This window comes from Scyliorhinus canicula, chromosome 15 (assembly GCF_902713615.1).
Source record: "Scyliorhinus canicula chromosome 15, sScyCan1.1, whole genome shotgun sequence".
Lineage (NCBI taxonomy): Eukaryota > Metazoa > Chordata > Chondrichthyes > Carcharhiniformes > Scyliorhinidae > Scyliorhinus > Scyliorhinus canicula.
Window position 1 is genome coordinate 103045665 of NC_052160.1, and position 20794 is coordinate 103066458.

The 20794-nt window shown below is 40.6% G+C and overlaps 1 protein-coding gene across 2 annotated transcripts in view; it reads left to right on the forward strand.

Moving 5' to 3' along the window:
* The window catches only part of LOC119979063 (protein phosphatase 1 regulatory subunit 12A-like), a 264490-nt gene that overhangs the window by 45943 nt on the left and 197753 nt on the right, over positions 1–20794 (forward strand). For both annotated transcript variants that reach the window (XM_038821045.1, XM_038821046.1), the window contains exon 2: positions 9108–9238. In XM_038821045.1, coding sequence (XP_038676973.1) covers positions 9108–9238 — 131 coding nt within the window. The remainder of the gene's footprint in view (positions 1–9107; positions 9239–20794) is intronic.

Sequence of the window (20794 nt, forward strand, 5' to 3'; positions counted from 1 at the left end):
TGGATGATCTCACAGTTACTCACATTATCCTCCATCTACCACCTTATTCCCCACTCATTTACCTGCCTATACCTCTTTGCAGCCTCTTTATGTCGTTCACATAGATCACTGCTCCACCTAGATTTATATTGTCAACAACGTTCGAAACATTGCACTTGTCTAAGTCGATCATTTTGATTGTAAATAGCTGAGGCTCCAACACTGATCCTTGCGGCCCCCTCTTAATTACAGCCTGTCAACATCTAAGTGTCCATTTATTCTTACTCTCTGTTAACAAACCCTCAATCCGTGTTAACGTTACTCCCAACCCCATGAGCCCTTATCTTGTGTAAAAAGTAAGCAACTTGCTTTTTTCCCTTAAAATATCCCGTCAGAACTTGTTCCCGATATGCAGAAGCTGCAAATTTGCTGATGAAATGATGTTGGATCCAACTCACCTCCTTGACGTTAAAAGTTCTGTTTAATTTAAAAATATTCCTCTTTTAAATTGATTTCAATGCAAGGCATAAAGGTGTAGCATTACTGTCTGCAGGAAACAGAATTGCACTGTTAGTGAATGTCATTCTGGCAAGTAAAGAACCTTGTGCTTTCTAACCCTTGAGTAGAGGTTTCTGTTAAATACAAAGACATTAGAATGCACAATCACCATATTTGGGGTCATGAAGCATTGCACATAACATTTTTTACATTTAAAAATGTCTGCTTTTATTTTGTCAGTGTGTTCATTAAGCAATGCATCAAATACTTTCCCCCTCTCCCCAAAGGTTTTCATATTGCTTGTGAGATTCTAGCATGGTATAGTTACGGACACGAGTATTGTTGGGAGCGCGGTTAACATATTCTTGGACAACTGGTATCTCCTGAGCTATATGCGATCCCTGAGTAGCTGAAGTATGACTCTTGAACACCATTCTTAAAAATAGGCCAGCGAATGAATTCCTTGGCAGCTGACATTGCCTTAGAGGTGCATTTGGTTGGTCTCTGGTGAAGACCAATCCACTTTCCGGACATGAACTGAGCATAATTTGGCTGCAACAGCAACTCTGAACAAATTACCTATGATACTAAACTGTGGCAGCCAACTATGCTCAACTAATTCCCTAGTAAATGAATATACTTTCAGACACTGACTTTGTCCTGTCTCTCTTAGTTGTCAGGAGTTCAATGATACGATATGTTCCATGGTATTAGCAGTATGTTGCTTCTCACCTGGTTTATTTCATTACTTGCTCAAAAGGAAAACTAATTTGTTTTTATTTCAAGCTATGGATTAATAGCAGGGCTATAAGTTGTACATTTAAATGTTTGAATGCTTAAAATAATGTATATGGACTCTAGCTGTTAGTATTGTTATGAGTTTTTAATGGTTTCAATTTGTGTTTTGTGGCTCATGGTTCTGTGACTTTTGTTTTGTATATGCGTATTAAATACATTTATTTGACCTCTGAATTCTAATTTGATGATCATTGGTCAGGATTCACAGCTCCTAACTCTCTATTGATAGAATCAATACTCATTAGAAGTGTTGAAAAATTGACTTCGAATGAACTGATACAATGTTGATCTGTTTTTTTCTTCAGTTGATTTTCTGTGTCAGATGAACTCCTCATTGTATGTTTGCCAATGGCCAGACAGATTTTATGCAGCAACGTCTGTTCATTAGCTCCAAAATGAAGCAGGCCCTCAGTAGTTATGTAAAATATTTGATGTTTTGGATTAAAGGGAAAAATAATCAGCATTTTCTGTTGCCATTTGTACATTATGCATGTTCCACCTGGGCGATCTCTGTCCAGTGCAAGTTGTGATTATTTAAAATTCCATGTAAAGAATTTGTAAAGGTTATTGTGAAACTTGCACAAATTGTTTTAATTAAATCTACTTGAACTTGAAATAAGTTAAATTTCAATTGGAGAATTGCAGAGTACTAATTTAAAGCTCACATTAAGTTGATTTGTCGTCGGACAGGTTTTCAATAGTGTTTCGCTTTTTAGAGTTTAGAATTTTAAATTTGCAGAAGATCCTAAATTGCTGCTATTTGTTCTTAATGGGTGACTAAAGTTGGTGAATACAGTTGCACGCTTCATATTATTTGTCTTAAGAGTGCTCACCATCCATTAATTCCCTCCTATTTTGTTTTAATATGTAGTTCAAGCTTAAATAGTAGGGTACTGTAAATCTACTCTAAAACCATGTTTAATACAGGTCACCATTCATGCTCATCCATTCAGCAAGAACCTATAGGTACCCATGGCAACGTTGAAACATCCTTTTATGACTAGATTTCTCATTGCTGTGATCCTGCAATTCACTGTGTTGCTACCTTGTTTTATATAAAATCAAACCATAACTTTTGTGTTTGATTTTTAAACTTCATTGTTCTGAAGTTTGGTGACTAATTTATAATCTGTATTTCCTTTTGTCTTCATAACCTCAAGCAATTCTGTGCCCATTTAACCCCTCCCAAGTATCACTGTACGCTTGTATTGCCAGGTTGTCGTTCTTTGGAACAAGACGATCATGGAACTAAGTAGCTTTTCTCATCTTCGCTAGACAAATCAGAAGCCAGAATAGTTGTAAACATATGGGGCTGTTCAAAGCACTGTTCCAGTCACGCCCTTCCTGCGCTTACTGGCTAATGCAAATGTGGTGCCCCTTCATTATAACAATCATTTATAAAAATCAAGCTCATTAGCACAATAACCATCTGTAATCAGCATGTGGTCCTGTGATATTTGTAAGATTTTCTTTATAAATAATAACTTAAGTCCCTTCTGCACTTCACTGAGTACCTCATGGAATGCAAAATAAATCTAGAGCATGTGATCTATAATAAGTTCAGATTCACCCTGATGTACAGGGAATGTGTAATTATAGACTGCATTATAAGCAGCACAGAAATAGGTGATAGCAATCAGTTCAAACCTTAGGAGAATATTGAGGCAAAAATCTGAACACTGTCACATTTTAACTTAAAACATATTACAGAATCCTTAGTGCTGCTATTTTGATTTTAAAAACATAGTTGCTATACAGAATTTTACACTCTAGAAAAAAAAAAATGACATTTGCATTTTCTTTGCACTGTGGCTGTGTTGTGGATTCATTAAAATAGTGTTTTCAAGCTAATAATTTGTTGAGAGTTGCCGAATGATTTTCTAGTCCTTATAAGGTTACATTATGTTGGTTTAGGGAGGCCATAATGGAGTGCAATTACCCATGAAGTTAAATCCTGTCCTTTCCCTGCTCTCATAATGAACCATTGGCAAATCTGCTGGAGTTCAGGATTCCTGCAGCTTTTGTTTGGTTGGACACGCATTGTTTTGGCATTGCCACAGGCATAGACTTATTTTAATATTATCAAAACCTTTTCCTTAGTTACACAGGTAGTAGGACTTTCCTCTTTCCATTTTACCATCTCTCCCACATCTAATGCTCACTTGTGCTCACATGTACATGTAAAGAATATTGTACATTCTGTGCATTTTAAGCTGATAAATATACAACTTTCTTAGGCTGTGGTTATGCTGCACTATTAGTTGTATCTGGTAGCTACAGGATATAAAGCGTAACTAGGCTTTCCTGTGAATCTGAGTGGCATGAGAAAATTTCTTTGTGTTATTTATGAAGATGTGTAGAGTTCCTTTGAAAGTGTATTTTTGTATGTTTTAAGATATTAGACAGAAGCATCTAATTTCTCAATATTTAAATAAAGTCCACAGTCAGGTTGTAAAGAGCTCCAGCCACTGAACACCTTTGAAAGTTACCCTATAGTTATGTAATTTTTTGAAGTGTTCTTTATTGCACTTCCATGAGTGGTCAGAAAAGTGACTCGCTCATGCTGTAAATGTAACACTGGCAGTGTAATTTCAGCCACAGAAACTGCATTCAAGTTCAGGTTCATAATGCAAAATGTATTGGGCTGGATTCTTCGTTACCCCAGCCATGTGTTTCTCTGTGATGCGGCATTCACTGGCATTGGGATCTTCCCGCCACTTGTTAATGGGATTTCCCATTGAAACCACCCCAAGTTTGGGAAACCCACGGGTGGGGTGCATTGCCGGTGGGAAGAGGGCAGAAAAAGTGAATTGCAACGGGGGAGATTTCCGGCCAATGTTTTTGCAGTTTAATCAAAGAATATTGCAATTTTTCAATTGCAAAATTGGTGAGAAGTCATCTTGAAGATTTCAATTGGAGAATTGCAGAAATTCGATGCACTTTTGACTGAATAATAATGTGAACTATATATAGGAATTTGTGATGGCTGAAGTGTCATTTAAATAAAATCACATTGCTATGTATTCTAATTAAATTTTCTCTAATGGGTTCACACATTCTACATAGAGTAAGTCCTTAAAATAGTAGTTGTGTTCCTGAAAAGTGCAACTTTAAGTGAAATGACTAAGCAAATCACATTTTCTCATCAAAACCAATATAAGAGCTCTAGTTGAGTTCATGTAGAACCTTCCTCCAGGGGGAAAATATAAAACATTATACCCTGTAAGGTGATATACTTTACCAATATATGAATTTAACTTTCTAAAATAAATTTAAAAATATAGAAGTACAGTATGGTGTCTTTCTGTTTACCTCCTGCTTGCTGCTGGACTTCCTGAACTTCCCAATTTCCCCCTGAGGTGACCTAGCAAGCCACTCAGTTCTAGGGCAATTAAGGGTGGGCAACAAATGCTGGTCCAGCCAGCGATGCCCACACCTGATATCAAATTTTTTTAAAACCTCCAAATCATAGCCTCTCCTGCTCCAGAAACGGTGGTGAAAGTAAGCGGTCTTTGTGATGGAGAATATAGGAACACAAGATTAGACCAATTTGAGTTGGTTGTGAACAGTAAATTTCAGGCTGACAATGGTCGGGGAGGGAGGAGAAAAAGAATTGGTTTGTGACAGAGGCTGAAAACTATTATGTGACTTCTTGGAGGCAGTGTAAGGTTGGGAGAGGTGAAGTATTATTAGTGTTCATGTGGAAGTTGCATATTCCATTCCATTTCCTCAATAAAATATCCTGTAGCTGGTTTGTTCTGACTTTGGAATTTGGTTTAACAAACCAGATACCATAGAGCAGCCTTCATTTAAAAAAAAAACTTCTATATTAATAAAAAGATGGTACTTAAGCATAGGGCTTTATCAGATTGGAGGGCACTGTGGAATTGGCAGTGCAGCACTATTTGATGGTACCTTGCTATTCTAAACAGTCTTTTTTTCCTGCCTGGGCAGTATAATTTCACCATATCCTACCTAATATTTTTGTTTTTTCACACAACTGACTGAAAATTGCACACCGCCTTGTTTAGTAGAATATTTGTTGATTTCTTTTATTATTGACATTGCATTTACCACTGATTCAAAATCAGTTGACATATCTTGTGTACCCTTTCTACCACGTTTTATAAAGAAAAGTGCAATTCTTCATATGCTGATTTTTCAGTGACAACTTTTAAACATTCTGTGGGTGGGAAAAAAATCCTGAAACAATAGGTTTAAGCTAACTGTGGATGAAGCATTCGAAGCACATTGAATCTCAGAAATGCAAGATTTGTGTTTAGTGAAAATTTGTTCAACAATAGAAACACTAGTTAACACTACTCTAAACACTAATTTTAAAAAAATGTTCATTGGGTGAGCGCATTGCTGGCAAGGCCAGCATTATTTCCCATCCCTAATTGCCCTTGAGAAGTTGGTCATGAGGAGCCTAAATCCACTGGGTACATGGTGGAGTGCAGCGAGGGAGGAAGTTCCAGGGTTTTGACTGAGTGACATTGAAGGAACGGTGATATCCAAGCCGAGGAACCTTCAGCTGGTGGTATTCCTATGCGTTTGCTACACCTTTTGTTCTAGTAGAGGTCATGGGTTTGGGAGGATGCTTTTGAAGGAGGCAAGGTGAGTTTTGGCAGTACGTTTTGCAGTTGGTATACACTGCTGGTGAGGATTCCCCTCAAGTGGGCTACTTTGTCTTGGTTGTTGTCTTGCTGAAGTGTTGTTGGACCAGCACTCATACAGGCAAGTGCGATGTATTCCATTATACTATTAACTTGTTGAATCGTTTAGTTCAAGAATGCATTGTGTAGGCAAAGGTATTTTGTGCTTGATTGCTTATTACTAATAGTAATGACATTTAAGCTAGTGGTTAAATATAGTTGGAACTTATAACCTGATCTGTGATGTTGAATTACTATTCTTAAATCACCTTGTCATCCTGACTGTTTTGGGAAGCTACTTTGATGAGAATTATTATCTGTGTATGGGGTCAATGCAAATAGAGAGGGTTACTCAACTTTTTTTTGAATTGGTCAGGATTTCATCAATCCTCAAGGAAGCAAGCAGTTTGCATGTCAATGTCTGTTTGGATTAAGAAAAAGGCACATGATTTCCATGCAGGAAAACTGATGCTCCTTCCAGCTATGTCAAATGATAAAAGAGATTTAATAACACTTTTACCCCTTTCAGGTAGATACCATGTTGCTTAATTAGAATTCTATAATACAATTTATTTCACCCAGTGTTCTTCCTTTATCATTCCAGTTGTGTAAAAGTTCATTTCATTCCTCTTTGTGCAAATGTGGCTTACAGAAATCCTTCCAAGTTGCTCCTTGGCATAGATATGAAAACAAGTGACACCACACTGGTCTTGATTTGTGTTGTTTCTTGCTTTTTAGGAATTAGTTTTATGCAATCTGTGAGGTTTACTTAAGCAATTGCAATTAAGTGGCTTCGACGATACATTAAATCTTGAACAATTATTGAGGTGTCTTGATATGCTGCACATATTTGTAGTGTAACAAAAACCAGTGCAATTTAGCTTGTAGCTGCATTCACTGAACAGCTGCCGTAAAATATTCCTGCAACAAAGATTTTGTTACCAGCCGAATGGGTTGAAGGATTATGAAACAAATGTTGGAAGGTCTAGGTTCGCTTGGAATTTCTTAGAACATGTGGTGGATTAAGAATTGTGCTGTGGTTGTAATTTGTAGCTGTCATCTTGAAATGATGAAAATGTTTGTGTCTTTCCATAAATGTTTTGAGTCGCATCAGTGGTTAGCACTGCTGCCTCAGCACCAGAGACCCGGGTTCAATTCTGACTTCGGGACTGTGACGTTTGTACATTCTTCCTGTGTCTACACGAGTTTCTGCCGGGTGCTCCGGTTTCCTCCCACAGTCCAAGGATGTGCAGATAGGTGGAGTAGCCATGCTAAATTGCCCCTAGGTGGGATTGCGTGCGAGGGCCAGGGATTGGGCCTGTGTTGGATGGTGGTCTTTCAGTGGGTCGGTGCAGACTCTGGCCAAATGGCCTCCTCCACTGTAAGGATTCTATGATCATCTTTATTTAGGTTGGATGATGGCGATTAATAGTATATTTTATTGCTCATTTATGAAAGGGTGCGCAATGTTTCAAAGATTGTATTTTTGTTCCCCAGATCTGCTCGTAGAATTTCTATCAGGCTATCATGTATCTGAAATCTGGCAGTGAAGCTTTACCAACTTTTCAAATTTCCATCAACATGTAAAATAGATTTTTTACATCTTTAAATTGTGCTATTGAAATGAGGAATTAGCTCCAAAATAGTTATTTTTGAATGTTTTATTTAGGATCTTGACTATTGGTAGCTGAATGAACTTGTGCAATAATACACTAATGTAGGGCTATCAATCTAAAAGCTTTCATAAGGTTTGATTTAGCCAGTGTCCACAGTTTACATGGTTCAGTTTTGTTTCTGGCCAGCGTTCTTGGTAGTCAGTAAATATTTTTTTTTTATAAATGTTTTTTATTCAGTTTTCATGTTTTATATTGAACAAATTACAAATTGTTAGAGAGAAAAAAAAAAGAACACGCAAAAATTAACATATATATTTACAGGTGAGCATCTTCGTAGTAATAACTGTGGCCTCCCCCTTTTCGCCGGCATACATATTTTACATTCCCCAACATGTTTATTGGCATTTATTTAGTTTGGTTTTGGGCCTTAGCTAGCCATCAAACCCCCGTAACGAGCCCGTAGCCCCCCCCTCCCCGCCGGCTACCTTCCCCCGACTATTCTTCCTCTTGTACGTTGGCCACAAACAGGTCCCGGAACAATTGCATGAATGGCTCCCACGTTCTGTGGAAGCCGTCGTCCGACCCTCGGATGGCGAATTTGATTTTCTCCATTTGGAGAGAATCCGAGAGGTCGGACAGCCAGTCTGCAGCTCTGGGCGGTGCTGCTGACCGCCAGCCAAACAGGATTCTACGGCGGGCGATCAGGGAGGCAAAGGCAAGGGCGTCCGCCCTCCTCCCCAGGAATAGATCTGGCTGGTCTGAAACCCCGAAGACCGCCACTATCGGGCATGGCTCCACCCTCACCCCCACCACTTTGGACATAGCCTCGAAGAAGGCTGTCCAGTACTCCACAAGTCTGGGGCAAGACCAGAACATGTGGGTGTGGTTGGCCGGGCCTCTTTGGCACCGCTCACATCTGTCCTCCACCTCCGGGAAGAACCTACTCATACGGTTTCTCGTTAAGTGGGCTCTATGTACCACTTTTAGTTGCGTCAGGCTGAGCCTTGCGCACGTGGAGGTGGAGTTGACCCTATGCAGTGCTTCGCTCCAGAGTCCCCACCCTATCTCCATCCCCAGGTCTTCCTCCCATTTCCTTCTTGTTGCGTCCAGTACGGTGTCGTCCCTATCTACCAGTCGGCCATACATGTCACTACAGTTCCCTTTCTCTAGGATACTTGCGTCCAGTAGGTCTTCCAGTAGTGTCTGTCGTGGCGGTTGTGGGTACGTCCTTGTCTCCTTTCGTAGGAAGGTAGTCAGTAAATATTAACATACAAGTTGGAGCTATAGATTTTAAATAAAGATGCTAGTTAATATTGATTTGCATTTGCAGCCTAAATTGTTTTCACATGCGGCCATTAGTTATGTAATTGTTTAACTCTGATTTTATTTGAACACGTGCTTTGAGGTGAAAAGCTTGTCACTCTTATACAGACAATTTGTTTGAACGTTCATACTTTGCCACACAAGAAACTCCTGTTCTATTTCTTCAATCCTGTTCTATTTCTTCAATCCTATGTGCAATAAGTTAATGGCAAAGCTAAATTGTTTTTTTGTTTTACAGGCTTGCATTGATGAGAACCTTGAAATGGTGAAGTTTCTTGTGGAGCACTGTGCAGACACTAATCAACCAGATAATGAGGGCTGGACCCCGCTGCATGCTGTTGCATCCTGTGGATATATAAATATAGCTGAGTAAGTGAAAATTCGCATAGAGTAGCTTTGTAGTCATGTCTATGTGCAATGGGGAGCAAAGCTGCAAGTGTGTTTCTGTTAGAATGTGAAATATCTCAAAGGAAAATTTTAAAGTTAAGCTGATGAAATGCTGTATTGAATGTTTTATTGTGCATGTGCAAGGATAGCTTTTAATTTTGAACATTCCAACCACAGTAACCTTGTAATTACTGGTTTCAATTAAATGTTTAGAAAAGCAAACCACGCTGTTATTTTAAAGATGGTTTCTAATTCATCTTTCTCCAGCTTGGAAAGCCTTTGTGACCGGTGCTAGTGACTTGAATATTTGTTTCTTGCAGAGGTTACATGTTCCTTGCATCTGATACTGAGATGTTCCTTTGCGAGAAGCTGTTGGAACATGGCTGATAATAGAACATAGAACATACAATGCAGAAGGATGCCATTCGGCCCATCGAGTCTGCACCGACCCACTTAAGCCCTCACTTCCACCCTACCCCCGTAACAATAACCCCTCCTCCTAAGCCTTTTCCACATCTTTGTCTTGAGTATTAACGTTGTTTCGGAACTAGAAAAATTTCTGGATATTTTGATTTTCTCGCTCGATTGTTTACATCTGATGCACTATAACTTGGAAACAGCAGCAGTCCATTTAGCCCCTATTCTACCATTTCATTAGATCATGCTGACCTCCTCCTACATTCCTTTGCTTTGCAAGCCTTAATATCCTTACCTAGCAACAAAAACCTGTCACAGTTTTGAAATTTTCAATTGCCCCGCTCAAAAGTTTTTTAAAGAGATGATTGATTATGATGTGAGAATTTATCAAGATTCACTGGCTGCTAATATATACAGTGCATTCATTAATGATGTGTTAAAAATTGTGTTTGCATTCAGTTTGTCGGCTTTTTCTATTATAAATCCCTGTGACATGAATTGCAGCAGCCTATGTGAACTCACCTTGCTAAAATTATACCTCATGCCAGTCAGTGGTGGTGCAGTGGCACCTCTATTTTCTAGCTGTCCTTTGATGCTTCCTAGTTGTCACTTGTTTTATAATTTAACATTAATAATATGATCAAGAAATAAGTACTGATTTTACAGCTTTGAAGTGGTGTCTGAATTACATCTGTGCAGCCTGACTCAGTTATCACTTGCCGTCCAATCCCACATATATGAAAAATGCACATGATTTTATCTTTGTGTGCGATACTTTGAAAAATTGACCTGTATGCATAAGTGTATTTTTATCATTGTTAATCTCCTAGATAATAGGAATTTATGAATCTCCCTGTGATTTGATCCTTCTGAGAACTTGATATTGCCTCATCTATCATAAGTAAATTTACTTGATGTCAATTTAAAAGTCTTTTTTCAGACCAGAATAGCTCTTCGACTGAGAAAGATGAGATTCTGATCTCTGACTTGACTTTGTCTTTGTCAACCTTTCTGGTGCATTCAACTCACCAAGCTTCAGTGTAGAATGTGAGCGTTTTTTGCTGAGTCATGGGACCCGTGCTTTCAATCTCCGTTCCAACAGATTATAACTTCCATCCTCCCAGTCTACCCACCTCTCCAGACCACCACAAAATTATATGAAACAACATTTCCTGCAAGCACACTTCCCTCTGTGCAGAATGTGAAAAGTATTTCTGCCCCTGGGATGCATTTTCAAAATCTTACTTGGCTGTTAATTATGTTTTTCTAGTTGGCATGCATCAAATCAGCCATCCAGAACATGTATGTTTTCTCAAGATGTTCAGTATTGTGGCATTCAATGGACATAATTCTGTCAATGGGTGCTCACTTGTACATGGCTTTAATGTTTTTAGACAATCCCTTGAGACAGGATGCCCCAAACAATCAAATGGGTTTTGTGCTTACAACTTATTTGCTGTTGATACGCATGGCTGATAATTCTTGCCTTCACTTGGAGTTGCAAGGTGAACTGCAAATAGAAGAGCTTTCATCACAAAGGAAACATTGAATCTGTAAGGAACTACAAGCAACAGAGGTTGAGTTACTTAGCAAACATTGCAAAAGGCAGAGCCAATTCAGCCATGCAAGTTGCAATGCTTCAGATCTTACGGTCGCTGGATAGTCTGATGCCAGTGATCCTATGGGACCCCATGGAAGTCCAAGCACACTGACTCTGGGAATTGCATGGGAAATTTTAACTTTGATGGGCAATTCCGCTGCTCCATGGGACCCGACAGCAGAGTCTGAGACTGGACAGTTTTGAATTACTGACCTGGGTAGTTACCCAGGGAATGTTGGATTCAAATCTATCTAACATCTGTGTAAGTACAGAATTGATCTCTTTCTCTCTTCTCTCCCCCCCCCCCCCCCCAATCACTTTCTCTCTCTCTCTCTCTCTCTCTCTCTCTCTCTCTCTCTCTCTCTCTCTCTCTCTCTCTCTCTCTCTCTCTCTCCCCCCCCCTCCTCCTCCTCCAATCACTCATACTGGCCCACCCTGACTACTCCATTGACCTTTCCCAATTCTTCCTTTCCACCCTGCCACATATTCTTCGAGATGTTTTATGTTCACCTGAGTGGACAGGTGGTACCTCATTTTGGTGTCTTGCCTAAAATTTTAAAACCCTCTTTATTCCAGTCCTATAATCCTTAAAGATATTTTCACCTTTCTAATTGCATCCTCTTTAGCCACCTAATTTTTAATTGCTCTGCCATTGGTGACTGAGCTTTCAGTTGACTAAACTCTGGAATATCCTCCATAAATATTTGTCCTTTAATACACTCTTCAAAACCTACCTCCTTGAGCAAATTTTTGGTTGCCTGTCCTATATCTCCTTATGTGGTTTGGTATCATTTTGGCATCAACGGACTTCTCACAGTAACTTCATTGCAATTTTAATGTAAACCTACTTGTGACAATAAAGATTATTAGCATGTCATAATGTCTCTGAAGTGCCTTGGAACGTTTTATGTTAAAGATACAGGGCTCGATTCAACTCCGTCCCACAAAATCCCATAGTGTGTGCGTTTAGCCGCACATTTCCTGGCACTCGCAGCGCCTGAAACACATGGCTATACGACGCGAGTCACGTTGTATAAGGGGCCTCAGCAGGGAGCGCACGGCCGAGCCTTCACATAGCCCTGGAGCTCCCCAGTGTAGCGAGAGATCGGCAATGCCAGGGTGCCCAGGTGGCACCAGCAGTGCCAGGGCACCACTCTGCCCAAAGGGCATGCAGCTGGGGCCTCTGATTCCCTGCAAAACCCCCACGGGTGCAATTCCATGTGGTCCCTGTTTGTGGGGACCAGTGCTGAACGTCGCCCGCCCAGGGTCTCCGAGGCAAAGGGGATGAATCCCAAAGCCTGTGGTACCTCAGGAATCTGAACATAGAGTGAGACTAACTGCATCACTCTAATATGCAGATTTGCCAAAAAGTGATCCCACCTTCAACGGGTAGGATTTACATCGCAACATCTCACGAGATTGCATTGGATCTCACGAGGCGTTGCGAGCCGGGTAGATCTTGGGAGCGGGGTCTCCTGGCTCTAATTGGCCACGCTGCTTTCCGGCACAGCATGACCGTTTGATCCTTCCTAAAATGTAAGTATGAATTGTTGTAACGTTTTCCTTTTTAGCAAGAAAATAATACAGGAAATGTGATGTGAAATGTCAAGAAGCTAAGCAGTTCGTCAAATCTAATCTTTCTGCAGATAGTTGCTATCAAGCTGGCCATTTACCCTAATAATTTAAACTTCCTGGTTAAATTTGAAAAACTTTTCTCTTGACTCAACAACATGAAGCAAAATTCCAAAATAATTGCTCTCTTCCATAACTTAAACTCTGGCTGACTGAGTTCTGTGTGATGGTTCTTTGCTCATAGTTACCTTAAAACCCCAGGGAACAGCCTGATTATAATCATTGATTATCCCTGAAGAGTTGAAATATCCTGTTGTCAATTAGATTCTTATCCTTTTATTTATAGTTAACTATTAGATTTTTTAGTTGATGGTCTGTCCTGATTAATTTGGGTTTAGCTTCAGGCAAAATGTTCTGTTTGTTGCAGTTTTTTTTTACACGTGCTTGAAGTTAAAAGCAGTGTTTACATTTATGTATCTACCTGTTAGAATTTAAAGCCTTTCATGTTTCTCTCATTTCCCCTGAATTTTCAAATGTAAACCAACTAACGTTGCTTTGCAGGTTTCTTCAAACATCAGAGCAAAAGAAACTTAACTGTCTTCTACTTTAACTGCATGAAATGCTGTTAATCTGAAAATATTAGAATGCAGGAGAAAATTAACAGCCATTTGGACAGTTGTGGACTAATAAAAGAGAACCATTATAGATTTGTTCAGGAAAGGTTGTTTGACTAAAAGGAAAACAGAAGATGTGACTAAAAGGAAAACCGAAGATGCTGGAAATAGTCAGCACCTGTGTATTCTCATAGAATCTCTACAGTGTAGAAGAAAGCCATTCGACCCATTGAGTCTGTACTGACCCTCGAGCAAGAGCCCTATTCCCATGACCCTACTTAACCTTTAGACACGAAGGGGCAATTTAGCATGACCAATCCACCTAACCTGCATATCTTTGGACTGTGGGAGGAAACCTATGCAGACATAAGGAGAAACTGTAAACTCCACGCAGACAGTCTCCAAGGTCAGAATTGAACTTGGGTCCCTGGCGCTGTGAGGCAGCAGTGCTCAGCACTGTCACCCATTTTAAAAAAAAAAATACATTTAGAGTACCCAATTCAGTTTTTCCAATTAAGGGGCAATTTAGCGTGTTTAATCCTCCTACCTTGCACATCTTTGGGTAGTGGGGGTGAAACCCACGCAAACGCAGGGAGAATGTGCAAACTCCACACGGACAGTGACCCAGAGCCGGGATTGAACCTGGGACCTCGGCGTCGTGAGACTGCAGTGCTACCACTATGCCACCGTGCTGCCCGTGTGTCACCCATTCTAACATTTTTCATTTTGGTTTTTGATTTCCAATAGCTGTTAAGTTTCTACTTCTGGAATGATTTGATTAACTTGACCAATTTTTCTGGATCAAGTAATTTCAGTTGATTTTGATTTTCAGAAAGTGTTTCATGAAGTACCAGATATTAGCTTGATTTGCAACATTGAAACCCATAGGATTAAAGGATCAGTAGCACCATTGTCACAAAATTTGGCTGAGGGATAAAAATAAGGTGTGAATGACATTTTTTTTCTGGAGCTTGATGAACATAAAAACTTGGACTTGGGTACAGGCCCAATTTCCAAGTTTATAGATTACACAAAACATAAGTGCAATAAACAAAGAATAAGATAGTAATTGATTTTAAGAGGTCATGGACAGGCTGTAGAATGGGTGAATGTAGAAAAGTGAGACTTGGGGTGTTTGTGCACAAATTTTTGGAGGTGCCAGGACAGATTAATAAAGCATATGTGATTCTTAAATTTATAAGCAGAGGAATAGAGTAGAAAAGCCAGGAAGTTATTAAAGCTATATAAAACACTAGTTCAGCACCAATTGTAGTATTGTGTTCAATTCTCAACACCAAACATTTTAAAGATGTGAACACTTGGTGGAGATGCAGAAAAGATTTAAGGAAATGGATCCAGGAATAAGGGATTATAATTATGTGGAAAGACAGATGAAATTGGGTTGTTCTCATTAGAGAGGAGAGAGATGTACTTATAATCATGAATAAAATTAAATAGGAGAAACTGTTCCTAAAGGGTCAGTAACAAGAAGAGACAGATTGGCAAAGAGAACCAGAGGCAATATGAGGGAAAAACTTCTAAATGTGGTGAGTTATTAGGATTTGGAATGTACTCCTTGGTATGCTGGTGGATACAGATTCAGTAATAGCTTTCGAGAGAGAATTGGATAAATACTTGAAGAAAAAAAATGGGAGGGAACCGATAGGGTTGCTCTTTGAAAGAGGAAGCACAGACTTAATGGGCCAAAACCCCTTTTGTGCTGCTCTACACTGATTCCTCATCACTGAGCTGTGGTTAATAGCTTGTCCATTCATTGTTTTTATTAGCTTGGTATTTTCAGAGAAACCTCACCTTCCCAATCCTTCATAATGGTTACCCCCTCCTCATTGTCTATCCCTATCTGTTCTTTTGAGAAATTCCATTCTACAATCCAGTTTTATCAGGTGCCCTCCATTTTAATGTTGATGTTTAGATTCTGATTGTGCCTAGTGTATTGACTGAATCTCATCCTGAGCAGCATCCCCACTTTTTTGTCTTTAAAAGATAGTTTATTTCAAAGATTGTTTCTTGCTACGAATGAGATTTAACAGCAGTTTTCATAGTCTTTCTAGCTGTCAATTCATGAACTCTCGTCTTCTCAACCGTGCCCCCTCACTTGAGGTGTGGTGATCCTTAGGTTAAATCACCACCAGTCAGCTTGCTCCACCCCCACCCCACCCCAAAAAGGGAAAGCAGCCTATGGTCATCGACTTTATCTTTACCTCTAGCTGTTTCCGCAGTCCTCTTCTGTTGATCACCTTGGCTCTACTCCTTCCTGTAATCTTAATTGAATTTCTCCTAACTCTCCATTGTTGAAACTGCCATGAAGAAGCTGCATTTACTGTTTAATCCTTGGTATTTCCCTGCAAAAATAACACAATATATGCACTTCTCCCCCATAATTTTGTACTAAGTAAAAGACAATAAAAAGTTCAGTGTAATAAGCAGTGTGTTATTTCTATCCTGTCTTTTTATATTTTGGCGCTTATTTGTGCTTCTAATCTTGTCCTGTTTTGTTAAATTTAGTGCTGTTTAAGCTGAATGTCTATTCCATATTCATTAACATAAGAATTTGTTGCCTTTGTAAAAGCATTTGCAAACAGCTAATATATTTGGCACAAGAGGCCCATTGAAACTGGAATATTGTTTTAGCTTAAAAGCATCATACTGACTATACAAGGCTAAATGAGGATTGCAGTGACTAAATGAGTGTGAGTGGCTTCATGGTACTGAACCTGCCTTCTCTTTACATCATACACAGCTGCCCCCAACCAAACAATGATTTTTTTTATTGTCAACTGTTCTGATGGGAGAAAGCCAGTTACACAGCCCTTTTCTTCACAATTCAGTTTGTTGAAGACACCTCACTCCTTGGCTGAGTGACAAAGTGGAGAACAGTGGTGAATGGTTGCATACCTTCCTTCAGTTCCCTTGGGGGTCAGTATTAAGTTCAATGTTTTTCTTGGTATAAATGACTTCGACCTGGGGTATACCGAGCACAATTTCAAAATTTGCGGCTGACACGGGATTTCAAAGATTTGTATGTATGATAATGATAGATTTCCAGAGGACATGGACAGGCTGGTGAAATGGGCAAACATGTGGTAAATGAAATACAGCACACATTTGTAAAGTGATACAGTTTGATATAAAGAATGAGGTGAGACAATATGAACTAACAGGTGCAATTCTAAAATGTGTAGTGTTAACTCGAGCCAGCTGTTAAGTAGGAAGCTAGATACCAATCTTCTTTAGATGTATTTACAGAATTCAGCATACAGTCTTCCTCCTCAAACAACATCTAGTGTCACAGCCGTCTTTATAACTCAACTAAAAACCAATAAGTAAATCATCAACCTCTTTGGAAAAAATAAATCTTTCTAAATTTGTGCTCAAGGTACTTAAGCAATGCCCTTCTTGTGTATTCTTAATCTTGATACTAACATATAATTAACATGGAGGATCAGAGATATTTGGGGTATTTGCACAAAGAGTCCATTAGTAGGTTATTGCTGAGTAACTGCTGCTTGATAGCACTGTTGATGACTCTTTCCATTGCTGATGGAGAGTAGACTAATAGGGCGGTAATTGGCTGTGTTAGATTTATCCTGTTTCTTGTATACAGGACACACCTGGGCAATTTTCTACATTGCTGGGTAGGTGCCAGTGCTGTACTGGAACAGCTTGGCTCGAGGTGCGGCAAGTTCTGGAGCACATGTCTTAAGTACCATTGCCAGAATATTGGCAGGGCTCATAGCCTTTGCAGCATCCAGTGCCTTCAGCTGTTTCTTGATATCACGTGGAGTGAATCGTATTGGCTGAAGATTGACATCTATGATGCTGGGGACCTCTGGAGGATTGAGATGGATCATCCACTTGGCACATCTGGCTGAAGATTGTTGCGGACGCCTCAGCCTTGTCCTTTGCACAGATGTTCTGGGCTCCTCCATCATTAAGGATGGGGATATTTGTAGAACCTCTTCTTCCAGTGAGTTGCTTAATTGTCCAACACCATTCACGGCTGGATCTGGAAGGACTTTAGAGGTTTGTGCGTTCGTTGTGGAATGGCTTAGCTCTGTCTATTACTTGCTGCCTTGACTGTTTGGCACACAAGTAGTTCAGTGTTGTAGCATCACCAGGTTGACACCTCATTTTTCGGTATGCTTGATGTTGCTCCTGGCATGCTCTCCTGCACTCTTCATTGAACCAGGGTTAACCCCCTGGCTTGGTGGTAATGGTGGCGTGGGAGATATGCTGGCCCATGAAGTTGCAAATTGTGTTTTGAATATAATTCTGCTGCTGATGGCCCACAGCGTCCCATGGATGCCCAGTCTTGAGTTGCTAGTTCTGTACGAAGTCGATCCCATTTAGCACGGTGGTCATGCCACACAACACGATTGAGGCTATCCTCAATGTGAAGACAGGAATTTGTCTCCACAAGGACTGTGCAGTTATCACTTGTACCAATACTGTCTGCAGCAGCTAGTTTGGTGAGGATGAGGTCAAATATGGTTTTCCCTTGGAGTTTGCGTGTGTTTTCGTAGCTGTTGAATGCAGCTGAGTGGCTTGCTCAGAGGGTGTTTAAGAGTCAAACCACATTGCTGTGGGCCTGGAGTCTGATGTAGGCCAGACCAGGTAAGGATGGCAGATTTCCTTCCCCAAAGGATATTGGTGAACCAGATGTGCTTTTACGGCGATCGACAATGGTTTCATGGTTGAAAGACTTTAATTCCAGATATTTTGTTGAGTTTAAACCGTGGTGGGATTTGAACCCGAGCCCCCAGATCATTACCCTGGGTCACTGGTTTACCAGTCCAGCGACAATACTACTACGCCACCGCCTCCCCTGGATGCGATGGAAGGAAGATCATTGAAACAGCTGAAGATGGTTGGGCATAGGACACAACCCTGAGAAAGTCCTGCAGTGATGCCCTGGAACGGAGATGATTGGCTTCCAACCTCCACAAACAACATGTTTTGTTAAATATACTATTCCAATCAGCGGAGAGTGTGTATGTGTAAAAACATGGAATTATGGCACAGATCAGTCAGAAGCCTTTGTGTCTATTTCCTGATCTTTTACTTGGCAGTTTTGTGTTGGAATATTGAATGGTGATCTATTATTGGTATTTAAAATAGTTTTCTGATATTTTTGTCCCCAGTTCAAGTTGTAGCATTTATGGATTTTCAGCACTATTACAAATTCCATAGCAAATTGCAGTATTGTGCTGATCTGTATCGGGTGAGAGGAAGTTTTTTTCACTTGTTCGTGGAAATATCATCATTTGAGTTCTCTGGGTTTTTACTTCTGCAAGGTAATGGAATTTATTTTTAATTTAACATAGGCAATTGGTCATCTATACTTCATATTGCAATCACCATAACTTAGTTTTTTTTCAAATATCAAGATAAAACTTGTGGTGACATTCACATGTTACTTTGGAAAAGCTGCTTTCACTTGTGTAGGAGCTGAATTAAAAGGGAAATTATTGCCATTTTACCGATCGGGCGAAGATGGTGTGTTACTGCTCTCTGCTATCTTTTCAGTGCTCAATAACTCCTTCAAACCAACTGCATTCCATGTTTAAACAAAAATGTCTAAACTGTCTACTTTTTAATATGATCATTTAAGTGTTGATTGATGATGCAATTATTATCTAGCGTTTTTGAATTTTGCTATACAGTGGGCGCGATCTACCAGCCACTTCCTGCAGGACATGACGTGGCCGGTACACCACGGAAGAGGTCTCTTCTGGGATTTAACCGGCTCAGCATGCCAGAGGCACTGTCAGAGTGCCAGTGCCCGGATGTTACTTTGCTTGTGCTGGAGATCTGGCCTGGGGGTGCCCTGCCCTTGATAGGTGGGGTGTGTGGGGGGGGGGGGGGGGGGGGGGGGGCTTCGGGCAGCATGGTAGCACAGTGGTTACCACTTGCTTCACAACGCCAGGGTCCCAAGTTTGATTCCCGGCTTGGGTCACTGTGCAGAGTCTGCACGTTCTCCCTGTGTCTGCGTGGGTTTCCTCCCGGTGCTCCAGTTTCCTCTCACAAGTCCCAAAAGATTTGGGACCTGTTAAGTAATTTGGACATTCTGAATTTTCCTCCATGTACCTGAACAGGCGCCGGAATGTGGCGACGAGGGGCTTTTCACAGTAACTTCATTGCAGTGTTAATGTAAGCCTAATTGTGACAATAAAAATTATTATTATTATAGATGACCCCCCTCCCCCTTATAGGTGAGTTGTGGCATTGGTGGAGGGGGGTCAGGTGGTCTCGAATGGCACCCCGGATTCTTCCTGCACTGGCAAGTGGAGTTCCTCAGGGAAGAAATGAGATCAGAGTGACCTCGGCAGGGTGTTCCCCTCTTGAGGCCCCAAAATAAAACCGAGTCCTGTTGGATAGCGGGGTCTTTCTCGGCACTGTGAGAAACCACCACATCTCTCCGTGCGCATATCAGCTCCCATTCTCCTCGAGTCCTTGAGCCTGCTGCATCCTCTGATATCTGCACCTTTGTTTCCTGTAATTCCATGTTTGTATCTGTCCAGTCGAGTTTCCATCTGCCATAACACTGAAATGGCTGTAATCAAATTCATATAAAACCTGCTCAGTGAATGTGAACACAGTGCAATATTCCTCCTTGACCTCTGTGTAACCTTTGATTTTTTTTAAAGCAAAAATTTAGAGTACCCAATTATTTTTTTCCAATTAAGGGGCAATTTAGTATGGCCAATCCACCTACCCTACACATCTTTGGGTTCCGGGGGTGAGACCCACGCAGGCACGGGGAGAATGTGCAGATTCGACAGGCACAGTGACCCAGGGCCAGGATTAAACCTCTGTCCTTGGCACCGTGAGGCAGCACAGTGTACCCTTTAACATGGCCATTCAGAATACTTTTTTCCAGCTGAGATTGCTCCCATTTTCTTCTACTCTCCAGTGGAATCAAAGCATCTGCAGCTGTGGATTCACTTTCTATCCACGTTGCCTCTTGAAGCACCCAACGATTTGTATTTGGCTCACACCTCTTGCTGAACTACATGCTGCAAAACTGAGACATCATCTGGAGATGGGGTATAAGCATCTACACATGAGTTGATGGTGCCCAGATGAACCCCTCAACCAATTTTTTTCTTGACTCTTGCTACTTCATTTGATAACATTGGAAAAGTTTACTTGCACAGGTAGGGTGTGTGGAATTGCCTCTCTCATCGAATCAAACATTGGTTTCAGTTTTGTCTGTGCTGGCACTCTAAGGGCAAATTAGCTAATCCCACTGCCCAGACATTTCCCCATACCCCTGCAATTTTATTCTTTCTGAAAGCCATGATTGCATTTACC